Raw genomic sequence first — 25,404 nt, 5'->3', positions numbered from 1 at the left:
CCAAATGGTATCTACATTAACAAGCCGGATGCTTGTGTAACTGTGATCTGGCATGATTACTGTATATCGTATCATTTGATGATCTGGTTACTGTCTCATCTTTATTGCATGTCTGATATCAGAGAAGGCGATGGGCAGGTGATGTAGCTTACAGCGTAAACTATAAATAAACATGTAGATATATAATCAAGATATAGTGAAATGGAAGCTATGTAATACATTCAGTGTTTATATGGTCTTCCTCAGAACTAAAATAAGAACCTTTCCCTGGCATACCTTCCTACGTTCTGACCATTAAATAATAATAATAATAAAAAAAAAAAAAGGAAAATCTTTGTAATATAGAACTGTACGACTAAATATGCCTATAAAGATCTTAAGGCTTTATTTTAATAAATGTGTCTGATTCAACTCCACAGCCACCCAACACCTCTCATCCTCTCCATCCCCCTCATGGGAGGTAACAGCTGTGGTGTCACCCCGAGTCACATGACAACGGCAGGTGGGAGAAACCTATGTGGGACATCCATCCCCCTTTTCTTCCCTCCTATTCTCTCTCTCTGAATGTCAAACCTCACACACACACACATAATATCCTGCTTTCTTGGGTGTGGTCATTGTGTATTGCTGGAATGTGCTCTGTGTTTGTAACTCATACTGTTTGTCTGATCTCTCACATTGATCAAATTCCTCAGACCAAAATCGCTCCAGTTCCTGCTTGCAGATGAACGTGGCTGGTTCTCCCAAAGGACTGGCTGCAATTAAACCAAAGCGATTGCACCGACTGAAACAAAATGAACAAGGTGGAGGCATACTCTTGTTTCAGTTGTGTTAGTGGCAGATTAAATTCTACTTCTTACCTTTGGAATGATCTGGTTAGTGGATAAAGCATATAGTAGTATTAGAGTGCTGATACAAGACAACCATGGTAATATTTAGAGTAGTAAAGTAATTATTTACTAATCGAGCAACATAAATATAACTTTATCTTTATTTATCTTTGGTCCCAGTTAGTCATTTTACTGTCAGTGGGAACCATGTTGTCCTACCTGTTTCCGGGGACAGTATTTCCGGACGGACTGTGGACTCCGGCGTCTATAAGCCGATAATCACATTGGAGTGTTTATTATCATTTAAAATGACTTGTACAGGCGAATGAAGCAGTAACGTGTTTGTGTTGAACGTGAAGAGGCCGCTCTCTGAAAACAGGTCCGTATGTTTCTGAGAAACATGGCGACATGTTTTTACCGTTAAAACGCTGACTGAAGCTGGTGTCCCCGCAGACCATGTTACCGACAGCCGGCCGCCTGTCCAAAGTGCTGCAGCTCACCCTGGCGGTCATCAAACCGGACGCAGTGGCTCATCCTGTGATGATGGAGGTGAGCTCACCCTGTAATGATACACACTGTAACACACTGATACACACTGTAACACCCTGATACACACTGTAACACCCTGATACACACTGTAACACACCGATACACACTGTAACACCCTGATACACACTGTAACACACTGTAACACCCTGATACACACTGTAACACCCTGATACACACAGATACACCCTGTAACACCCTGTAACACACTGTTACACACTGTAACACACTGTAACACACTGTTACACACTGATACAGCCTGTTACACACTGGTACAGCCTGTTACACACTGTTACACACTGGTACAGCCTGTAACACACTGTTACACACTGTTACACACTGATACAGCCTGTTACACACTGATACAGCCTGTTACACACTGATACACACTGTTACACACTGATACAGCCTGTTACAGCCTGTTACACACTGGTACAGCCTGTACACCATTTCAGTAGAACGGGGCCATCTTGCTCTTGTGTCCCTAAAGTTGCCCACTTTTCCTCTTCAGTCCGTTCAGTATTGATGTGATGTGCACAACAGCATTTTCCTGCTCACACAGCTGTAGGAGAAAGGAACCTGATCTTTAAAATGTGCACTTGTTATGCACAGCTGGGGTCTGAGACTGGGAATTTAAACCCAGTCAGTGAAATTCACACAAAAAAAGAACATTTCACAAAACTGTCCATAGGACAACAAACCCAATACAAGGCTTTTGTGTCACAACAACAACCATTCACATAAAGTTATCCATACTGTCCAGTCCAATGTCTTTTTGACTTCACATACTGAAACAGGAGTGGAGTTAATTCAAGTGTTTTTATATTTGTATAAATTCACACATTCATTTGTCAACAAAATCTAAGGGAGTTTGTCTGTTTGTCCATTCCACCGAGTCTGTTCTATTATTATCTTTATTTAATTCAAAGGTAAATAAGCTTAATTTGCTGGATTCGAAGTTAAAAGAAGTACTCAGTACCTATAGACCTAAAGCTGGTAAGTCTCATCCCTGTGGTAGATGTGCCACATCCTCCTTTCCCTGAAGCTTTGTTGAAGAGCTCTGCTCAGAGGACACAGCATGTAGTCATGATGAAAAGATGTTCAGATATACAACTGTTCTCTCAGTTACAACCTTCCTTTTTTGTCAGGCTCTTCACCAGAAAATCCTGGACAACAACTTTGTCATTGTTAGGTGCAAAGATCTGACTTGGAGGAGACAGGACTCTGAGCAGTTTTACGCTGAACATTCAGGTGAGACTGCAGCTAGGAGATGAGTTTGATAACACTCAACGAAACAAACAAACTCTTCACCCTGTCTTAGCAGATATGTGTCAGTTAAAGCAAGTGATTCACGTTATACTTAAGCAGCCTCACTGAAAGGGGAAAAAAAAAATCATGTCATCACTGAAAATAATTTCTGATAACCTTTTGGGGATCACATTTGTTTGACTTCTCAGAGCGATTCTTCTATCAAAGGCTTGTTGAATTCATGTCAAGGTAAGACTTACTTCACACTGACACCATAAATGCACAAATCTTAAACCATGACACTGCTGGTTCACTGCATGTGGAGACATACTCTTGCTTTTTGCCTTTGGATAAATGTGGTTCTCAGCCAAATGTATTAGAAATGGAATAACAAGAAAATTGCTGTATGACTTAACCCACTGGCCTGGCACAGAAAAAACTTGCCCCTGTGATATGGTGCTCCTATTTCACGCTCAGCAAGTCACCAATAAATCATTTCTTGAAACTTCACAACAGCAGTTTCAATCATGAGCGGACTGCCTTGTTAAACACAAACACCCTGAAGGCAATTGTCTGAAAACTGCAAAGTAATCTACTCACAATTGCTCCACATACAGTGAACACGCACTGGACTGTAAAAGGTGCTTGTAATCACGTCATATTCATCTTGTCAGTGGCAGCCACAGCAACCTGGCTGCATCCATAGCATTGTCCGCTTGAGGCTCCATGGCTTTGCTGAAACTGCTAAATCCATCTGTATATATTGGACATGTATTTATAAGAGACTTCTCTCTGGAGTGAATAGATGTGTGAGAACATTCTTTTAGCCTGACTTTAAAAGAACAGTGTGCAGGATTTATGGGAATTGAACTGAAATGGAATATAACAATCAATCCCATGTTTTAATTAATGTGTATTTAGTTGAAAATGAGAATATTTGTGTTTTATTAGCTAAGAATGAGCCCTCTATAATTCACTTGGGGGTGGCCCACAGTTACCTTAAGTTGTTGTTCATAAATGTTTGTTTATGTGCTTAGAAAAGTCAGGTCGACAGGAAAGGGATGCGATGTGAAGCATTAATGCTAGATACCACTGAATCCTACACTCAGGGGCTTAAAAACATCCACAGCTCTGTGTGTAACAACCACACAAAGCTTGGACTGCGTAACATTTAACTATGATTGACTCCTCTATTGGACTCTGCCACAGTGGACCAATGCGTGCCTACATTTTAGCCAGAGAAGATGCCATTCTACACTGGAGAGAGCTGATGGGACCCACCAAGGTGTTCAGAGCCAAATACACCTCCCCGGCATCCCTCAGGGGCCAGTTTGGACTCACTGACACACGAAACACAACTCACGGCTCAGGTAGAAAAATTCAGGAGGATGTCCTTTTTAAGCTCTTTTTAAGTTTGGTCAGTGTGATTAAAAAAATAATAATTTTATTTGTTTTTCCAGATTCTGTTGAGTCGGCACAAAGAGAGATCAGTTTCTTCTTCCCAGACTTTTGTATGAAGGAGTGGATGGAGAGAAAAGAGCCACTGTTCAGATCAGGCCAGATCCACTTTGACCATCAAAAACTGATCCACACGCTTACAGCACAAAGCTGACCTCACAATATAATAAAATGTCAGGCCAAAGATGTAAACACAAAGACATGCTCGTAGGAAAAAAAACTCAGTGTTGACGGGCTCACACATTACTTAATGTTTTGAAAATGCACATTTGTCGGTTTGTCAGTTTCTCAAAGTGCCAATATATTCAGCCCATGTCTGTGGTATTAAATGTGACTTTGCCCTCCCTGCCGTAAGTTGGATTTTAATACAAGAGCCATACATGTTTTATTGTCATTATAGAAAACAGTACTGGCTAGATAAGAAAGTAGGACGCTGGGTTGTACAAAACAACACAATGTAGATAGACAGCTTTTACATTATTAACAAACATATCACAGGTGTAACTGAACAGTGCAGTCGCCCCGATTGATTCCAGTTTCCTGAGCCATTCAGATTTTATGACAGCAGCAATAATCTGTTGTGCATCACCTTCAAATAACAAAACAATAATAGTTTAAGCTTTGTGTATGTTCAAATTTGTTAATTCAACACAGTAAAAACATTAAAATAACATAAATACATAAATTCACTCTCAAAAACATTCAAATTGAGATTGTATTTCACTGTAGGAACACCTACTTCCTCTTATGTCCAGGCCTTCTTCGATATATTCTGATACTCTTTGTGCTGTAAAATCTCACATTTGTGTTTCCTTTTTTTTTATTATTATTATTTTCCGGTCTTTGTATGCTTTTACTTGAATTATTACGTGGCAGAGAGCAGTCGGTAGAAAGAGGGGAATGACCTGCAGTCGGTCCTGCAGCAGGTCCTGGTATTGAACCCAATACGCTGTGGTAACATGGCATGCGCGTTAAACACTCAACCACAGGAAACAGGAAACATAGAACTATATCTCACAGCATAAAATATAATACATCCAAGTCAAATATGAGAAAAAGGGCTGTGTTTTCAAAATGACAATCTGGTAAAGCCACACGTCCTTTTTAAGTGTTTAAGTGTCACATAAAAACTGTTCCAACTATTTTTTTTCTTTGGCTTCTTCCTCTCTCACCTGCGCCTCAGGTGTTTTGTGCAGATACTTGTTTTAGAGTTTCCACCGGTTTCATCACCTCATAGGTGGTGAGCGACTTCTTCACCTTCCTGTTCTTGTCCACCTGATGGATGCTCTGTGTCACTGTGATCGTCACCTGCTTGGTTGACATGCGATTGTCCTGCCATTTTGTCTGTTAATGGTAAAGAATGACAGATGTGATATGAAAAATTTGCATATTAATAGTAGTGTAATGAAAAGGAGCACATTTGTATTCTTTTGTTTTCATTGTTCTGTCTGTAAAGCAAAAGAGAATATTGTAAATTCAAATTTTCACTTTTCAAAAGCCCCGCTGATGTTGTTAGATGCTTGGTTTTTCTGGCCAACAACACAAAACCTAAAGTTATTCAGTTCATGAGCGAGACATAAAAACAAAAAATAGTCACCTGCAGGTTGCCCACAGCTACTACTACCACACTACTTTTCCCAGTGAATGAAGAAAATCAAACTAATGTTTGATTTCCTAAATTGGGGAGTTTTTAAAAATGTCAGAGATGCTTACGATCTCTTCGGTGTGTAGAACACTTCGCCGCTGCACCATGGCGCTGGGTGAAGGCAGGGCCTCCTCTTTGGGTGGGGAGGCCAGGATTTGAGGAGCGCTGCTGGGTTTCACATCATTCAGACTTGCTTCAGAAATAGCTGAGCAGACTTTCAGATATGCCTGAGCAGGAGGAGGGAGGCTGTCCTCAAATAAATCTGGAACTGAAACGAAAAAAAAAAAGCTCCTTTGTTTACTTGCTTATTCTTCTATTGAGCTTTCAGAAAACAGTGCAGTACTTGTTTAGGGTCCTGGATTGGAACCAAACCCAAGATACTGTGATCACATGGCATGTGCACTAACCACTCAACCACCTGTGCTGCCATAACATTTTGGGTCTTGTGAACATAACATCTCAGGGACAATCTGGCGTGGCTTTTTCTGGGCCAGCTTAATGCTGGTGATGATTATAAATGAGCCAATCAGTGTCTCGGCTTTGGGAGATCGTGTCATGTTTACAGGCGTATTGAGTTTTGGTATTTTTACTTCATTAGTTGCAGGTCGAGTGTTGAAAACAGCTTTTTGGTCCATTAGTGCCTCCACTGAACTGATTGGCCTGCAGCGAGAACAGTTAAGGAAGACAGTCTGAAGGTGCTGAGCTGAATGTCACAGCTTTTTACAGCACATTATACATCATAATGTTCAACAATCAAACAGATGTACACGGCACTGAGCATTTTTATTTTATTACTATTTGTTATAATCTTTCAGTTGAACTCTGGTTATTCATCTCATAAAAAGGTGATTCATTGAATTTTTCTCCACAATAACATCAAGGCTCTGCCGCCTGCATTCACTCACAGCTGTATCTGTTGCCATGAGAGCCAAGTCCTGCTGGAGCACGCTGGCTTTGATGTAACCTATTATGGCAGTTTACTGGTTTATCGTGATGGCTTCAAAGAAAATTCTCCAACCCAGTTCAGCGGAAAAGACAAACAAGCACACAACAAAAGGACTGTAGTTGCATCCATCTCCTTCTCGGCTGGATGCAGAGGAACAGGTGATTAACTGTGCACAGAAGGAAAACACGATCTCCATCCTCCATGTCATTTTTTCATCGTCATGTCAACACTCCTTGTACAATAAGGTACCCACTTTCTTTTAATGAGCCATGCACACTTTCTAAAGGCCTTTAATGTGAAAGGGAAGGCTGGTTCACTGAGGATTTGTCCTTCAGGGAAAAGACAGCAGACACACACACTGTTGATCCAGTATAACTCTAAACTTGAACTTAAGACCAGTGTGAATAATAGTCAAAATTAAAATGAACGTATTTAACAAGAAATGAAAGTTAACATACCATATAGTTATTTAAAAGGAGAAAAAATAACTTTATAATTGCAGATGACCTGTGTTCTGCAGTGGGAATCTACTGGAGTGCCAATTTCTACAACCTTGAATGTATTATCCATCTATTCAGCAGTTCAATGACATGAAATCCTGTGAGGAAATCAATTAAGCATACACTCACCCATCCACTCAACCACAAGTCTTTCTTCCTACCAGGGCTGATTGTTTTCTCCGAAGTGAAGCCGGCCTCAGAGTTGTCAGAAGCGATGCTCTGGATGGACGACAGGGGTATGTCGGCGTCTGTGCTGGTCAGCCATGTCGACTCAGTCTCCTTAGTCCAGCTCTCCAGGTAGCGAGGCTCCAGAGCGTCAGTCCTGCTGCCCCCACAGCCCATTGTGCTGCCTCAGGGCTGCTCCTCTTACCAGCTGAACTTTTCTTCTGAAAAGAAAACAGATTTTCGTGGGATCCCACTTTAACCACTGTGATGACAGAGTGAACTAAATTTGTATCTAACCAGTTTCTCTCATCTTGAAAGAAAGTGCAGAGGGGTAACAACATTTACGACACTGAAGTATTCCCATTTTTTTTCTTTTAAAAATTATGCATCATTAAGTTTTTTCTACAACTTGGACAACTAAGAAATGTCATAATTAGCTCTAAATGTTCTCTTTTTTTAAGATTCCAGATGGATTTGATACTTTTCCTGTCTTCAGTGAAAGACCTCAGCTTGTGTTTGAGGAGACTGTGCATGTTTTACAATTTCATGACATTTACAAGCAGAGTAAGAAAACGACCTATTAACTGACAATATAAATAATACATATGATACCATATATTAGCTCATAACTACACAGCTGGCCATAATAACCATAATCTGTTTCTATTTGGACTTGTTGACTTTGGACCAGTAAGATGACCTGGACTTACAGCACAGCACACAGCTGTGGGACCGGCTGAGTGCCCTCATATGGGTGAAGCTCAGGCTGTCAGTGGCTTCAGTCGTCCCTCAGTCACATTTATTTTTCCTCATGAGCATTTGGAGGCAGCATCTTCTAATTGTCACTCAGGCCAAGGAGTCTCGTTTTACACAGGATCCTGCTGCTCATCACCAGGCAGTCACCTGCAGGGCAAGAAAACGAGGAAGACAGTGTGCCGGTGAGGAAATGACAGCCCACTGGGTCTTCTTCTTGGCATTTTCCTCAGTCAGCTGGACCACACTGAATCAGGTCCAAACAGACCTGCAGCCTGGAAACCAGCTCAGATCCTCTGACCACCCGATAAGCTGCTCTCTATCAGGCCTCAAATAAACCATTGTGTCGGTCGGATCACTGATTTCATCGTCTCTCCTCGGAGATTTGAGGGAATCCAGACGGGCATCGCTGCAGAGGCAGAAGGTCTGATCGGGCAAAAACGACGCGGCAGATGCGCACGGATCAGGCGGGGGAAAGGGGGAAATGAGAAGGAGAGAGGGGGCTGAGGCAGATGGACAACAAAGGAGGAAAAAGCCTTACTGAGGACCGAGGACCGCGTCGTCCGCCTCACAGACCCGGACCATGCTGCTCCGCTCGGCCGCCCTGCTCACCCTCAGCCCACTGACTGTGAACACCGATGAGGAGGAACCCGCACCTCTAAAGAAAAGTAAAAAGAGATTACCTCAGCTGTTGCCAGGTAAATTAACCCCCCCCCCCAAATAGGGTTCCTCCAAAACTGATCTGATATCTACAGAATGAGCTCTCTCATCATGTAAAGCTGTGGGAGCTGGAAAACCTCAGTGAGGATCTGCTGCCCATTATAGATTTCCCTCCACTAAAATAAAACATTGAGGGATTCTTCCTATTTTTTATTTATTTATTTCATATTTAAAGCCTTAGGCTGTGGTGACTTTCAAAATAAAGTTCATTGCTTTGGAGAAAAACACACAGGTCTACAGGGACACAGTGATGGTCTGTCCCTGACGCAATGAGATCTTCACTACTTTGACCACAAGAGGACAGTCACAGCGCACTCCTGAACTCTCTCCTTCAACCAGGCTCACTAGTAAAACAGACTCCCTTAATCCTTAGAAAAAAGGCTTTATTTAGAAAGGACTCAAATATATCATGTCTGTTTGTTTTCTTTCTTTTACTGTCTTTGCTGAGTCAGAGCTGGCATATCTGTAAACCTAAAACAAACGTGAATCAGGGCTTTTCACAAAGGACACGATTGAAAAAGAAACAATTCATTATGGATCATTAGGATCATGGTAACATGGTATGATGCAAATATCGAGAGCGGAAATTAAAACACACCAAGAAAAGGTCACAGGTGAAGAAGACTTTGCTTCATATACCCATAGGGAATTACATCTGATCAGACGTGTTCTTCAAAAGTAAAACGAATCCTAGGTTGCTCAAATTTGGAGAGTAGGATTTTGTAAAAGGAGGGGACAGTGTGGTCTTTTGTTAATGCTAATGACCAGTTAAATATTTTGTATCGTGTGAGATGTTAGGGGTAATATAAAGTCTGACCACAGAGTCTTTTCTTTCCTGAAACTAAATTTCACTGATCGCCTGTGAGACTTGGAAGCAAAGTGCACGTTCAGCACAGATGTCTTCCGTGGTCAGTCAGAATTTTTGATTTCTGCGGTGAACTGAGAGAATAATAAATGGCATCTCTCTTCCTCCTTGTCTCACTGAAGTTCTGCGCTCTGCTCGGGGAAATGACGGCCATTTATTTCTGGTGCATCAGCTGCCAATAAAGCACATTACAAAGCAGACAAAGCATGGAGCTTTATCTGTGAGATCAATTCACTAATGGGAAAGTTCACCACTTGTCCCCGTCATACAGCAGTATAATGTGTGGCTGCATGCCGTGTCTGCCCTGGTCAATTAGTGATGACCACCTCTAATGGCTGCACATAGTATGAATCACTTTTTATGAGGCTTGTTGTCAAGACGTTATCTGATGGAAGAAATGCACGAAAATACATTATTTTATGAAGCCTTTCAAATTGCCAGATGTGACAGGTCTATGACAGGTCTTGCGAGCATTATCGGTGTGTAAACTCTCTACGTCGCATCTTTCTTCACTAATGGACAGTTTATAATGGCGGGAAAGGCAGTGACAAGATGACAGAAGAGCTGCAGACCTCCCCCACTACACAGACAGGCGTGAGCTGTGAAAGGGGGAATGCAGATGTTTCATCCATGAAGACAGTAAATTCTGCTTCACTGGGGCAAATGGCCAAACATGACCTCACTGCTACCATTTAAATACAAACTCAAGTATTCTTTTGTGCAGTTTTGTCAGGACCCGAGCTGAAATTAATTCCATGTGACGTCCTGTGCTTAGTCCTCCTAATGAATCTTGCGTCCTGTGCACATTCAGGTCAATATGAGGTTGGGCATCTTAGATTTGCATGTCCTGCCCTTCTGCCCCACTGGGCTGCTGGTCAATATACCTGGCAATTAATGTGGCACATTGCCAAGTACTACGCTGCCACGGACGAGCTGTCAGCAATCTCAGCTGCAAAATAAAAAAATAAAATGCTGCTGAAATCTATTGAAAATATCTTTTACATCAGGTTTATTGCATGCACCAGCCTTTTGTCAACTTAGCACTCATTGTGCTAATTCAATTCAAGCCACAAGTCTTTTTATGCTAAACGTCATTCAACTCCTGTTTGTCTCTGAGTAAAGACTGTTTAATTTCATCTTCATTTTAATAGAATGTTTCTGTAGCTGCTTTTGTTTCAGCATCATTCATTTTACTTACATCTGTGCTTTTCTAGGGCAGACCAGGGACAGTTGGAACGCTTTCTGCGATTTTTCCAGCCATTTACACTGTTATAACCAATTTGCTATATTATAAACTTCATTGTGTCAGTGACTGAAGCAATGTATTTAAAGGGTTTTATGAAATGTTTTCAGGTACAAAATTGATTTAACTCCACTGTAACTGGCATGCGAATGATTTATCATTAACTTAACACGTGATCTCATTTATCTAAGCCTAATACATAAACTGATTGTGTATCGTTTCATTTTTGGATCACTGCCCTTATTCCTTCTTTGTTTTTTATAATAATGAACAAGTACTGGCATGAAAGGGAACTGTGCTGAACATTTATCTGAGTTACTGCCTCTCTCATTTGATTTGACTACTTGTCCAGCAAAGTCAGAAGAAAAAAAGTCCCTTGAAGACATTGTCGAACAATCGGAAGGGTAAACAATGAGCTCTTAAAGCTATGGTGAGATATTTGGGGATCAAGCAATGGAAGGGGAAAAAAATAATGATTCATGTTTATTATGGTGATGATCTATGATTTTAAAATGGAAAAAATGGGAGGAAGAATTAGAATACTGACTGACTGACTACTTGGTTGTTTCAAGGTGCTACAACTGTCCCTGTACCACCAGTCGTGTTTGCCCCTAAAAGAACTAGCCTGACTGCCAGCTTGGCACATCCTAGTCATTTGTAGTAAAAAGAACAGTGATAACTTTCTCAAATGCTGCCTTCTTTTTGCTGGCAAGAAGACAAACTAACTGAGCATATGCACAATGAGTACTGTCACTCTAGCTGGTTTCTGCTTGGAGACATTCAAGGTGTTACCTTTGTCCGTGCTCTCCCCTGCTGTGGCAGGTCTGAAGGTGTACGATATCTAACCAATTTCCTGCTTTCATTAGAAAGAGCAGTTTTACACAACATATGTTTGGATTTATGCTCCAGATGAGAAGAGTTTTTTCACATCCCCCTTAAATTTATCTATTGCACATGCATATGTGTGTGTGTATGTGGAAAACCAAACTCAGCTCCAGCTGGCCTCAGCATTCATCCCCCCACTGCTACGTTTTTAACAGCTGGTCAAGTTTGATAGCAGATAAATGCACTCCCCAGTGATGTGCAAAGTTTTGCAGGAGGGAAAATAACTCTTTTCTGGCAAATTCTGCCAGGAGAAGGGGTGAATGAACCAGAATGTGCAGCAGCAAAGCGGCCAAATCCAAACGTTCACTGGGATTTCAGTGAGTTACAGCCCTGGAAAACTTATTAGGATGCGTTGGGCTTGGAAAGGGGAAAAGTTGTCACAAAGAATAGCTCTAAAGCTATTCTAATTATATATGATGAATTCATACCATTCAAATAACACCACAAACTACCAAAAACAATACGCAAAACAAATAAGCCTTAGGTTCAGTCCTCACCTCTAAAACACTGAGACACTCGGTAAATGACAATGAGATATTATCATTTTCACCTGCTCTGATTCCATCAGCAAAATATTGATTTTGGAGCTGCCAGTGGTTCAACAGGCAGCTTATCCAGATTGGACTTTGCCTGGGGGTTGTGCTTCAGTGGCATCAATCAAATCTCTGGGCCTTTTACTGGCAGAGACGCACCTCTACTCCTGAGACTGGCAGTACCTGTCACGCAGAGCTATGCCAGAAATCTCTCCAGAGGTTGTGTTCTTTCAATCCATCAATGGTCTGAGCAAACATGACACCTTTTCATTAGCGCAAAGTGTTACAGGGAAGAGGCACAACTACTGCTCGAAATAAACAATGATACAGTGAAAGTGGAAGTGAGGTAAAAATTGGTTTAATGCTCTTTTGTTTATTTGCCCTGTTCAGTCATGGGCAGCTATTTAGTGAATATGCAGATTTTAATTTGCTATATTCATGGTTCCTTTTTTCCCCAATCCAATTAAATAACCACTTTGAAAGTGTTTTGAGGATAGACTTCATAGATATTAACAAAGTGCTTGCAGCTATATATTTCTTTAAAAAGTAGAAAGCTGTCCAGACTCACACCAAATGAAAGCTGGAACAAAAACTGCCCAGCACAGCATCATTAAGTATATATGCGTTCATTACAGTTAAAGAGCTTTAATTTCAGAACAGTACAAATTCATATATTTCATCATATCTTGATGAAACAGCCATTTCATTTAATTACTTAAAGGGGACTGTCAAGAAAAAAAAAAAAAAGTCTGACATTGAAAGCCAAGTCTGTGTAAAAATTTGAACAGCACTTAAAGTCATGTTTGACCTAAAAATTATTAATGTTTCCACTTTAACAAAGTAATTCTCCATGACTGATTTATGTAATCTCCCTTTACTGTCATTTACACTATCAAAGGAAGCGCAATAATTGATCTTTAGCCACTCCTCTGGCCTAAATGGATATTTCCGCCTTTTAAATTTTGGTGAAGTCTGGCCGATGAACGCAGCCTTTGCACTTTATATGCTCCATTCGTTTTATCCAGCTGAACATAGTCTAATCCTATCAAAGGAATATTCCAGAAAAGTCATTGGCAAGGGCTTATTAAGCGAGAGAGTGGAACATCAGTATTCATGGGATTTCGTGTGACGGACTCTTAAATTTTCTTGGGAAACTCGGCTGGAGTTCACATAAACATTAAGCTATGAGCCAGCTGAAGGAGACATGTTGGACTGAAGACGTACATTAAGTCTAACATTGGTACCACATATGTATCATTATGTATATTATGCTCATGGTCTCAGCAGCTACGGACAAAGGGAGTTGTGTAGCTATAGGCACTATTGAGAGCTACTGTAGCTGAGGAGACGGACGTAACAACTTTTTTTAAATTAAAAAACGAAAACGAAAAAAAAGCAGCAACGCAGATGTGAAAACCATCAAGACTTAGATGTCACTGAGAATTGTGACCAAGAACCCAATGGCCACATTGGCTGTGAGGGAAACCTCTCCTCAATGAAAGGCTTGATCTGTCAGCCTGTAAGAAGAATGTTCTCTGGTGTGTTTGGCCTCAAACATCACCATCCCAACAATGAGAGTCTACAGGGAAGAATGACAGAAAATCCCTAAATCAAGGTGTGGAAATCTTGGTGCATCATGCCCAAGACTTTAGTCTGTGATTTCATTACTGCACTAAGGGTCTGAATACTTTAGCTTTACTTTGTCCTTACAGAGATAGAACGTGTGTAGAAAGATACATTCTGAATGCATTGTATATTCACTCATTCATTCATTGTATGCCTATTTCCAAACGTCCTCATCGCTGGGTATCAACAGCCATGGAGCTAGATGGTACAGGTGCTCTGCCATTTGAAGTGTAGTCTGAAGGCGGTGGCATGTATTCCACCTCTTTGACCTGCTCATCCATAAGTGCATAAATAAGAACATGTTATTCTGTCAAGTGGGACTGTGACTGTGTCTCTACTCACTTGAGCAGTTGGTGTAATAAACAAACAGTGCTACTGGATTTTTATTTATTGACATTAACAATGGCAAAGTGTTGGAAAACCCAGCAGTGAAATTCTCCAGTCAGCTTTCGAGGCATCCTGACACTAACATGATTTGTGTTTGGGTTTTTATAAATGCTGTTTTACAAGAGTGTTTAGTATGTCAAGTCAGGGATGAAGCTCAGAACCAAATGCAGCTTGTGAAAGGTGTTGCTCTGTGCCAAATTAGCGCTGTGCTGAAGATGGCACGGCATTAATGAGATGCTGATTCTGGGGCTTAAACATAATGACTGTCTCAAGGGTTGACACAGAATGACAGAACGATGCACAAAACCACCTAAATTAAAGGGATTATTCCTCTAGAGAGCAATAATGAGCTTAAAAAATGTCACACTGTTCTATCTGTCTAAAGGGAAAGGAGGACACAAAAATCAATAAATGTCATCTTACTGTAAGCTCTATGTGCTCAAAATTAATCATTTAATCTGCTCATCAATTGCACTAAAATGAATTTAATGGCTGAATGAGAAGCACATCCTTCGGGGGAACATGAAATTGGTAAGTAAATGTCATGTCAGTGTTCAGATCTGTGACAGCGAAATGTGAGCCTGGGGGTGGCAATAGAGAAAGGGTCAGTGGGTCAGAAAATCAACAGCGTATGCTTTTTTCCCCTCTTCAAATAATTTCTACGAAACATTTCAGCCAGGTACTCCTTTTGGCTGTCTGAGTGTGGAGCTGCAGGGAGGTCATAGAGCACTCAGTGAACTTCACTACAAACACAAATGAAACTGGTCTAACATCTTGCTTTGATGAGTCTTTCAACAGAACCAGTCAAGGCTGCTTTAAAAAGCAGTTGTTAAACAAATGCACAGGCATGAATGTGTAGGTGAAGGACAGAACGGCTTGTCTAAAAAAAAAAAAATCATTACCTGTGATGGACAGTGAAAGAAACGCAACTGCCCCCACATTCATCAGCTTTCATTATCATAGACTGCCATATAATCCATGCACTTTACATGGTAATAAACATTTTCAAAAACATTGCTGGTCATATTTCTTGAATATTTCTTAAATTAGTTTTCCAGCTTTGGCAGCACACAACAAATGGACTCACAGTATATTTGATGGTCTAAAAAGGAATTACATGTCGTCAAAGACTGTGGATGCAAATTGTTTTGTTTTTAATATTGCCAGCATGTTCAGTTGCGCTGCACGATTTTTTCATATCATGAGTGACATCTTGACAGTATAATTTCTACATCAGTTGAAAAGTGCCCCATCCAGCGTAAACTGCCATCGGATGCTAATGAGCCAATGAGATAATTTGGGTAATTAGCCGCTCTTAGAAATGAACAAGTTCTCTCCGGGGAGCGGAGGAATGTTTAGAAAGTCAATAAAATCAATCGAAGAACTTTAGATAAATATTTTCTACTTTCATCAGAAATATAGGGCTGTGCATCCCTGAACACTGAGTGACTTTAATCTGAATTCATTTGTTTAAGACGTGCGTTTGACGTAATCAACTGCACATCTTAAAAACACATTACATTGGTAATGCAAAACTATAAATTATATTAAAACTAATACGCTGTATTCATATCGGTGTCCTTTTAAATGTTTTTTTTTTTTTCAGTGATCTGCATGATGCAGATCTAGATTTGTTTCGTTATAAAAAAGTAAAAAAAAAATAAAAGAAAAATAAAGAAAAAATTTGAGCCCTCCACATTTCAGTAAGTCACTGACAAAAATATATTTTCATGACATTATTCAGACACAGCAATATGGGACGAGCGTGATAAAGGAGATTACCAGCTATTCGGCCTAATTAAACTATGAGTGGTGTTGCTAGGTTACAGGGAGGATTTGTGGCTGAGCCTGGGGAACCATCCTACAACACTTATGTGTCAAGTCTTCTCCAGGCGTTATTGTTTATTTTAATTTCTGTCCTGACAACCTCTTCTCAGGTTTAGGGTTATAATTCATTTTTGTCAGTGACTTTTGAGTGAGTACGAGATCCACAAAAACTCCGTTCTTGCACACCTTCTAAGCCCCGCCTGAGATGTAACTGCAATCAAGCAGCTCCACGTCTCATATCGAAGCAGTTTATACCAAAATGGATCCACATTACAGGGGCAGAAATGTGTAGAACTATAAAAAAGGGCAGGCGGAGCAGCAGATGGGATTGTTTCATACACTGCTGATTCGCAGTAATGGGAACAGGGAACATCCGCAGCTTATGTACTGATGTATGCTTCTCAAAACTCAGAATGACAGGACAGGTACGGTGTACAACTGAACCAAATTCTCTGAAAACAAATCCTAATCACTATTTCCATCTCCTATACTTCAGGTGTTTCCTTGTATTATACTGTAACAAAAAAAACAAAATGAAGGTGGGAAGAGGAACGTGAGCGGGGACAGCAGAGAAGGAGAGAGGCTGCAGACACGTTTGTCAAGAAAGTACGAGCCTGAGATGCCCCCTTTAATCGTGAAACTGTCAGAAATGATTTAAAGAGCTGGCTGACGAACGGGGCTGCTGTTCTTATGTCTGACTGTATGGTAAATCACCACAGCTGAAGTGAACCATAGAGGCATTAACTTGTGTGTTTGTGTGTGTCTGCGAGCAGAAAGCGTACATTTTTGATGAAACAGGAAATTACTGCAGTGTAAAATATTTGCTGAACACAGCATTTGCCTCCAAGATCTTGAGTTCTACAGTAACATAAACTACTATAAACGCATGCATTACTTCCTCCTAGCACTGCATGTCAGGAGTAATTGGCTCAGAAGGCAAAAGCAGCACGATCCAGGGAGTATTTTGAAATTCAAAAGCACCTGTGACTGATTTAATAGGATTTCACCTCTACTACTTAGCAAAGCACTGATGTATGAAAAAAGCCAAAAAATAAATAAATGACGGATTCCTGCACAATAAAGGTTTTCCTCCAAATGAACTAAAAACTATACTGAGGCTGAGTGAGTTGCACTCACTCTCTCCGAGGCTGTTCACACTCAACATTTATATGATGTGGCACAAGCGCCAACCTTCAGCAGCTATCGCCCTGTTATTGAGTGACTTTGTCAGTCATTTTGGCAGCCACTGCTGCTGATTCATGTCTCTCTACAGAGCAGTTTGCACCTGCTGACAAAATCAAGTTTCACACACTGGTTCAATGCCAGCTACCACTGCTTTGAGTCTTTGTTTTAATGATGATCCTAATTGCAAGTGATGATGAAAATTGACCTGATGCTGTTACACTGTTAGTCAGCAGTGATCAACTGTGCGTCAGGCTGAAAATAATACCATTATCATTATCGTTATTGTTATTATATGTTGGGTAATTGTGATTTTTGATAAGACGGTTTGTCATCAGTGTGGTTAGAGGATGTCTCATATATTTATAATTAAATTAAAAGATAACCTTGATTTTACAAGATCACACAAAAGAAGCCACAGAAATGTGCCAAAATCCCAACCAAAACTCCCAACTCTAGTAATTATATTATTTCTTTATATTGTCAAGAAAAAAATACATTTATCCGTGAAGCACAATTGATGATTGATTTTACTTTGGAGGGAAAAAACAAACAAACAAACAAACCATGTCAGTGAAATGTCTGGTGAATTAATCATGGGCAAATATTTGCCTCCTCTCCGGACTTGCGCAATGAGCTTTGGGAACAGAAGCAAAAGGATTACTTGTGAAAATAATATTTACAAGGATCAGAAAAATCACACAGAAAAAAAAAAACCCTAAGATGAGTCAATGATGCAACTGCAGGCAATGTTTGTTCTGCGAAGGTCACCTCAACCTCCACTGTACACCTGTGATGTCCGAACTCTCACTTCGCTCATTCCTAGTCTGTCAGCTGTCTCTCTGGCTTAGCATGACTCGACACATTTTACTTCATTACTATAAGGGCTGTAAATGAAGGAACACTGTGAGGACACATTGGGTACAATGAGAACGGTAATTTGAAGATGGCAATTGAGAAAGGACCTTGCAGTCTAGGTGAGATATTAGAGAAGGTGCTTTCCTCATGAATCAGTAAGGCAGCTGTTGAATGTGGCCCAGCAGTGTGTTAGTGATGATTACAGAGGGAAGTTTCTCTGCAATCCACAACACTGATCACAGTAGGTCACAATGAGCCTTCAAAATGTTAGTAAAGGATTTTATTTCCTCAGCAGATTTGTTCATTCCTGTGTAAATGTAATCATTTCATTCAGGGACTATGTCTACTGCCAATGGAAATATAACAATGATAAGAAGGGAAAATAATATTATTGCACAGGCAGGACATCAGCTGTTGTGTTTCTACGTTATGGTTCGGTGAAGGTGTAAGGTGTGTACAGTCTGCGTGGGTTCAGTGGCTAATCACCACTGACATATGACGCAGTTTCCTTTTGTCTGGAGAGGTCGCGACCTCTTGTCTGCTCTAAGGGGTAACAAGGATGAGGGAGAACGGATACAGCATGAGATACGAATGATGGATGATCCGTCAAGGCGGAGGGTGTGATTAGTGTGAGCGTACAACACAAGAGGGAAGGAAGAGAGAAGACAACCTTGAGACCTCAACCCAAACTCAGCTGTCCATCATACATCTAAAACCATGGCAACGCTTCAGTGAGGGATCATGGGACAGCCAGAGGCTCCATACTGTTTCTCTCCTGCGAAAAAACCCTGATGTCTCAATCTGGCTTCCTGAACATGAATAATACACTAATTTTGGAGTTGAACAGGTTAGTTGATGAATAAAAAATGTTTTCACAAGCTATTTCTAAGTCAGATTTGTTGTTTCTAGCATCCCAAATGTGAAAATCTTCTGCTTTGTGATATCAAACCGAAACAAGACATTTAAATATGTTAATTTGACCTCTGGGGAAGAAGGACGTACATTTTACACCTAATATTTTATACACCAAGTATTATCCCTTAGACAACTAGCAGCTGATTTATCAGTTAAAAAATGATTCATTGTGACTGTCATTGCATGTTGAACTGAACTGTGTGGAGTACAGCCATTTCTAAGTGAATTCATTAAAACTTGTAAGAACTTGGGTTAAAATCTTAAACAGCTATGATCAATCGATCGATTTCAAGTGGTAGAGATTAATTGACGGAGATTCTGAAGCTGTTGCTCGGCTCTAGCTGTAGGTCACTCTCCCTGCTCTGTTCTGAGACAGACCCCTCCCCACATTACATTTACCAGACAGACCCAGTAATAAGCAAACTAAACAGAACGGAAGAAGAAGAAATACTGAACTCGCGATCACCAGTTTGCTGCACCAGAAATACTGTTAGTCCGTAACAGCTGGATAAGCAACTGTATGATTTCCATGTCAGCCTCAAGAGATAGGTAAGATGGCAACTTCTTTTTGATTCCCCAGCAGATGTTAATTTGAAGGAAGGGCGCGCAAGAAATTTGACTGTACCATCCTGAGAGTGACTGAGCTCCAATGAGAGAAATTCATTTTCTGTTGTGCTTCACCTTAAATTGGCTTCTCTCTATCATGACCGCCTGCTGTAGAGGTTTGACCTTGTGTCGACCTTTAGAGCTTCAAGCCTTCTGTCACACTGAGAAAACTATAATTTCATTCTGCTATGCTGACCTCAAAAATGTGGAGTTTCTGGACACAAGTAGCCCAGAACATTTAGCCTTCAGGTGAGAGTTCAACTGGCATGCTATTCCATCTACTACACACCTTCTTCTTTTTTTTTTTTCAGAAGCAGCTTTGACAAAATTTTGCACATTATTTTTCCAGACCACTTGGTGGCAACAGTGTCTCATCTTGGTAAAGTTTACTTCATGCCAATTGAATTAAATAGAAGTAACCCAGTGAGACAGCACTGATCAGCAGAGTGTAATTCTTGGCAACAAAGTTACTACATGGGTTGAACTTAATTGTAAAGCCACAGCAGCAGAAACAGAAACATTTAAAGAATGACGCACATGCGTGACTTGCGCTCTGGACCGAAGGTGAAGGAAAGGGCACAGGCAGCAAAAAAATAAATTGAATAAAATTGGAGGGATTTTTTCACGGGTTTGCCATGACATGGGTTCAGAGTTTGGCCAGACAGAGCGTTTTCCTGCGGTCTATTACTCTTATAACTGCAATGTGCTGAAAGGCTCTGAAATGATAGACCACATTATTTTTTGTGGTGATTGGTCACACTTTGGACCATTTTCCTGTTTCTGTTTCCTGTGTTTTCAGTTTTTAGAGTGGTTTAGAAACAGGGAAGCTTTCACAAATAAATACACAATGATTGCATTGTTTGGTTTCTTTGCTGTTCACTTCCAATACTAGAAAAAGGGAACAAGGAAAAAGTAGCTTTCTTTGAATATTTTTGTAAAGTTTGTTGGCTTTGTCTTTTGAGAATTATGTTGAAATACTGTGATTCAGTGTTCTGTTCTTTCTTTATACTGACACTGGCCGATGTGGATGCAAGAAATAAGAGGTATATAGTAAACGAGGTCAAAGACTAAACTTTTTAAAACTGGGGCAAAAGGCTGACGAAAAAACAACTTTACTTTGAACAGCTCCCAAAAATGGATATGAGCTAATTTCATGATCTTTTCCTAAATCATTTTCTCATACTGAGAATAGCATCAGGCTAATAATAGTGAGTACAGAGCAGCATGCTTGGAGGAAATATGTAATAAACTCCCTGTGTACAAAAATAAGTCAGTTATTTGCCATCTCAGTGATTTCCACTTTAGCCTGCTTCGACCTCTATGACTCATTTTCAAGGAACATCACTATCCATCTGTCACTTCACTTTTGTCCCCTCCTTCCACATTTATCTGTTCATTTCCGTGTTCCATATGATCCTACTTGGATTTCGTATTGTAAAAACAGTTTGGCTTGTGTGAAACTGTGGTATTATGTGGTGTGATCCTTATCACATTAGTGGCAATGCTTTTGTCAGTATATATAATTCTTGTAAGAGACCAACAGCACTTGCATTCTTGTCTATATTTTACTTACATTTCCCAGAAGCTGAAGGCATTTAAGGAACATACTGTACAAGATACACCAGCAGCAAAGATTTAAGGGGTCCTTAATGTGAATTTAATAACCTTGGGGTGTTAAATCTCAGGAGTATTTTGGGATATGTGCTTTTTTGCTTTCTTGCCAAGATTTAGATCATTTGAACATCTTATTTCTTTGAGCTGTAGACAACACAAAATGTAAAAACCACTTAACTGGAATCTTCTTGTGGCTGAGATATGAGCAGCCACCTTGCAGATTGAACAAACACCTCCTGTTAATTACTGAGCTTTACAGGTGCAGGCGGGTGTATTAAGTTTCCCTTGGATAGAACCAGGTCAGCCGTTTAGTGTTTATGCTAGGCTACAATAACTTTGTATTTAATGAACAGAAACGGGAGTCATATTTACCTTCTTATTTATTAAATCAGTTCATTTCCGTGTTACTTTAAGGTGGAAGTAAAATCTGCTTAAGGAATGACAAGAATTACTCAGTCATCGCAGTCATACAACAAATTTATTTTTGTTGTTGTTGTTTACTCCGGGCTACTTTCGGTCCTAAATTTAATATTTCTGTCCAACTATTTTTTAGTTCAAGGGAAATAAATCAAGCTTTCCCTTTGCTTGAGACAAATCTTTCAAAAATAGAAACTGTTCCATTTGACAACATTAGTGCAGCTAATGAAACCGTATTGCATTATTCACTCCATACTCTCCCATGTGGCCAGCTCATAATTAGAACAGAGTTATTTTTCAATTGTGTTTTGATTTCACCACAAGAGAATATTAAGAGTGAGGAGACGGAGAGGATGTGGGAGAATGGGTATGATAAAAGAGAGGACGACACAAAGCAATTCAGCAAACTTATTAAAAAACAACATCCAGATCTATTGCAATCATCTACCTCAGCCACCTCATATCTATAAACCATCCACTGAGGATAGTTTCTTGGCATTTATCAACGCAAATTCAGGAATATCACTGCACACTCAAGTACTTTGTAGAAACCTTTGATAGGGCAGAGGCTCAGTTTCTGCTGTGGTTTTTTTGAACCCTGTTCTCAGCAGTTCTTGCATATCAGCACAGCGTGTGTGAAGTGTGAGGTAGATGAGACTTGAAAACAAGAGCAGCTGATTACAAATTAGCCTGATGCATGCTGAAGTTCGCTCGTCTCAATAGAGATTAAAACTTCCAGAACTGGCACTCATGAACGATGGGAAATGCCTCTCGTTTATTCAAACCTTGTTGCAGGGGATTCTCTCATTCAATAAGCTCGATTGATTAAAACTTACATCAGGCAGTGGGAATGTCCCAATCATTTTAAGTGGGGTGGCAAAGGTGTGACGCCAGTGGAGAGTTAGGACACAGAAGCGTTTGGTGATGGAAGACAAATTCAGATCTTTTACTTGAATTCAAACTGATAAGAGTAAAAATATTCACACTGAAGAGAAATGGATCGTGTTAATAGCCACATTTTATTGTGGCGGCTGATTGAGGTTCAACTCCTCTTAATCATTTTATGTACAGTTAATTCCAGCTGTTCCCAAAAAAGAAATAGATGTTTCAAAATATATGATTTGTCTATGTCTATATAGACTGACAACCAATTATAAAGTGCACCCTTGAATTTCTGTGAGACAGTCGCATTAAACAGATTGGAATTTTTCATATCCTCCGTTATCTAATTTTCATCGACTTGAGTGAGAAGCTGCAATCGACAAACATCATCTCATCATACTGGCAGGAATAACTTACAGATGATTACTGCATTATACAGCAGGGCTGAAATATTCCTAAATGAAAGAGCTGCCAGATTTGGGACATTGTGGAGGGAACTTTAAAGCTTGCTGATTTCTCCAGAGACTGGTAAATGTTTTATTTCTCCTTTAAGATCTGTCTGATGTCAGATACATGTTCCTCTGATAAACCATAATGAGGCTGCTTTAGTTGACTACTATTGATTGTTATAGGGATGAACTGTGTCCCAGACTCGTCATACAGTGTTTTTCTGGAATGAACAGCAGCATATACCTCCTCATGTCATGTCTAAAATGTTCTGCCTTAAAAATAAAAAAACCTTATTGCTAATTTCCGAGGCCAATTAGTGAAGAAAGTGTCACTTTGAATCCCACTGCACACGCTGATCTAAAGCATTTCTTATCCTGCACATTATAAACCCCCGAAGCTGATTTGTAGAAATGTATGGGCTATAAACAAGATAAAGATCTTTGAACTAAAAGAGAAAAATAAAAAAAAAAACATTATCAGGGGAAGCTACTGGTGAATATTTGAATGTAAACAGTGATTCTATCGTATACTACACTAAAACATATCAAATTGGTGGGTTTTAACACATTTTCATTTATTTTCTAATCCTTACAGCTCTACCTGAGACAGTTAATCTCTAACAAAGCAGTATCTGTCTGTCCTTCCTGAGGAGAAAGCTTTTTTTTTTTCAGGGAAACATTCATCAATAATATTGCCTCAAAGTTCTTTCAGGGAAAAGAAGTGAATCAAAGCACAAAAATTCCTCGATCAATAGGACTGTTCTGGGCCCTTTTCAAACTGGCAGCGAACAGCTCGGCCTCCTGAATGTATTATCTGTAACTAGCCATGAAAAAAGAATTAGTCATACAGATGGCAGAGGATTCTCATCTTAACTGTATTAAAGAGTTCATAGTACAAATGCTTTGACTTCGAGGCAGGTAAGTGCACATTGTTTAGAAAAAAATTTTGACTCAAAGGAAATAATAATATCAGCCCAATTCTACTGCCTTCTTTTTTTTTTTTTTTTTTTTTTTTTATTTACAACCAGCAGACAGACATAGTTAATAATTAGAGGTTTAACATAGTAGATCATTCAGCAGCTAAGGAGTCAGATATTTCTCTCAGGAGTTACACATGAACTCTCATATGAACACTAATATCACTCTGTGTCTGCTGGATATGCTAATATCTTAATGTGGTATTTAAAACACGTTATTTCTCGTCCCCATGTGAGTGAAGTGAATAATCTACTTCAAGTTCTAAAATTTTTATTTTATTTTTATGCAACACTGTAACATTATTACTGTGCATATTCAAAAATTGTTGCTTTTAACTTGCATTATAATAAACAAAGCTTTTGACAATGGAAAAAACTAATGCTATTATGATGAACTGTGTTCCATTTTTCCACTGCTTACTGCAGAGAAAAAGACCAAATAATATCTACTTCACTATTAGGATATAAACTGAAGATGACGCCATGAACCTTTTATCCAGCTATATCTGCCCATTGATTATTTCTCCAGACCATTTCATGTTGTTTGAGAAATGACCCATTTTTCTGGGTCATTGTTGTAATATATAATCTTACATATCTATGGTCAAGCGCCTGCCCAGCTGTCTTCAGCTGTGAATCATATGATCATTAAATCACATGATCTTGACTGTCAAATATCCAATATTTTATTCGGGCTGTCATTTCAGATGCAAAAGGTTCATATGATAAATGTGTTTGTTTACACTCAAGGATGACATTAAGTGTCAAGAATATTGCACTCTCTTTGCTTCATTTGGACACCACAGTGACCAAAGTAGGAAGTGTGTTCAATGACAACGTGTGGACCAACGGGGCAGTCTGTAACCAACAGTTACTGATCGTCTTTCCTCAGGCTGGATTAAACTACTGTGAGCTCACCATGAGTGAATGAATGATAAAATCCAACATGTGAAAAGAACTCTGTTCAAAACAAAACACATGGATTTACCACATTCAGACCTTACAAGAAGGGGATGCAGAAAAACATTCACTGCTGCAAATATTATATTCGACTACATAATTAGCATTATCTTAACCATTAAATTGTTTTTCAGATCACCACTATGATGCAGACAACCCATTATCATTGAAAATGTTTCAAATGTGTGAGAAAAAACGCTCTTTAGTTGTCAAACTGATTATGCATTAGATAGTTGAACTAATTCTGACTGAGTAATCAGAAATCGCAATATTAAAACTATGCAATATTTTCTCCAAATTGTGTTCTCGTTGCTGCTTCTCTTTATTTTAGTAAGCTTGCAAAAAATAGTGAAGCCAACTTATCGCA

General features: G+C 39.7%; 2 protein-coding genes across 2 annotated transcripts; one reads left to right on the top strand and one right to left on the bottom strand.

Moving 5' to 3' along the window:
- Positions 1–1,071: 1,071 nt before the first annotated feature.
- Positions 1,072–5,965, top strand: nme6 (NME/NM23 nucleoside diphosphate kinase 6). Its single transcript, XM_029496609.1, has 6 exons — positions 1,072–1,209; positions 1,284–1,379; positions 2,525–2,627; positions 2,834–2,873; positions 3,834–3,994; positions 4,085–5,965. Exons 2-6 carry the CDS (start codon positions 1,287–1,289, stop codon positions 4,234–4,236), a joined length of 549 nt encoding a protein of 182 aa, XP_029352469.1. The 5' UTR covers positions 1,072–1,209; positions 1,284–1,286; the 3' UTR covers positions 4,237–5,965.
- Positions 4,449–7,515, bottom strand: baalcb (BAALC binder of MAP3K1 and KLF4 b). Its single transcript, XM_029496610.1, has 3 exons — positions 7,335–7,515; positions 5,796–5,995; positions 4,449–5,426 (listed from the first exon to the last, which is right to left on the bottom strand). Exons 1-3 carry the CDS (start codon positions 7,513–7,515, stop codon positions 5,262–5,264), a joined length of 546 nt encoding a protein of 181 aa, XP_029352470.1. The 3' UTR covers positions 4,449–5,261.
- Between the last annotated feature and the right edge of the window lie 17,889 nt (positions 7,516–25,404).

The sequence above is a fragment of the Echeneis naucrates genome, chromosome 24 (genome assembly GCF_900963305.1).
Source record: "Echeneis naucrates chromosome 24, fEcheNa1.1, whole genome shotgun sequence".
NCBI lineage: Eukaryota > Metazoa > Chordata > Actinopteri > Carangiformes > Echeneidae > Echeneis > Echeneis naucrates.
This window is presented reverse-complemented; position numbering and strand designations above follow the sequence as displayed.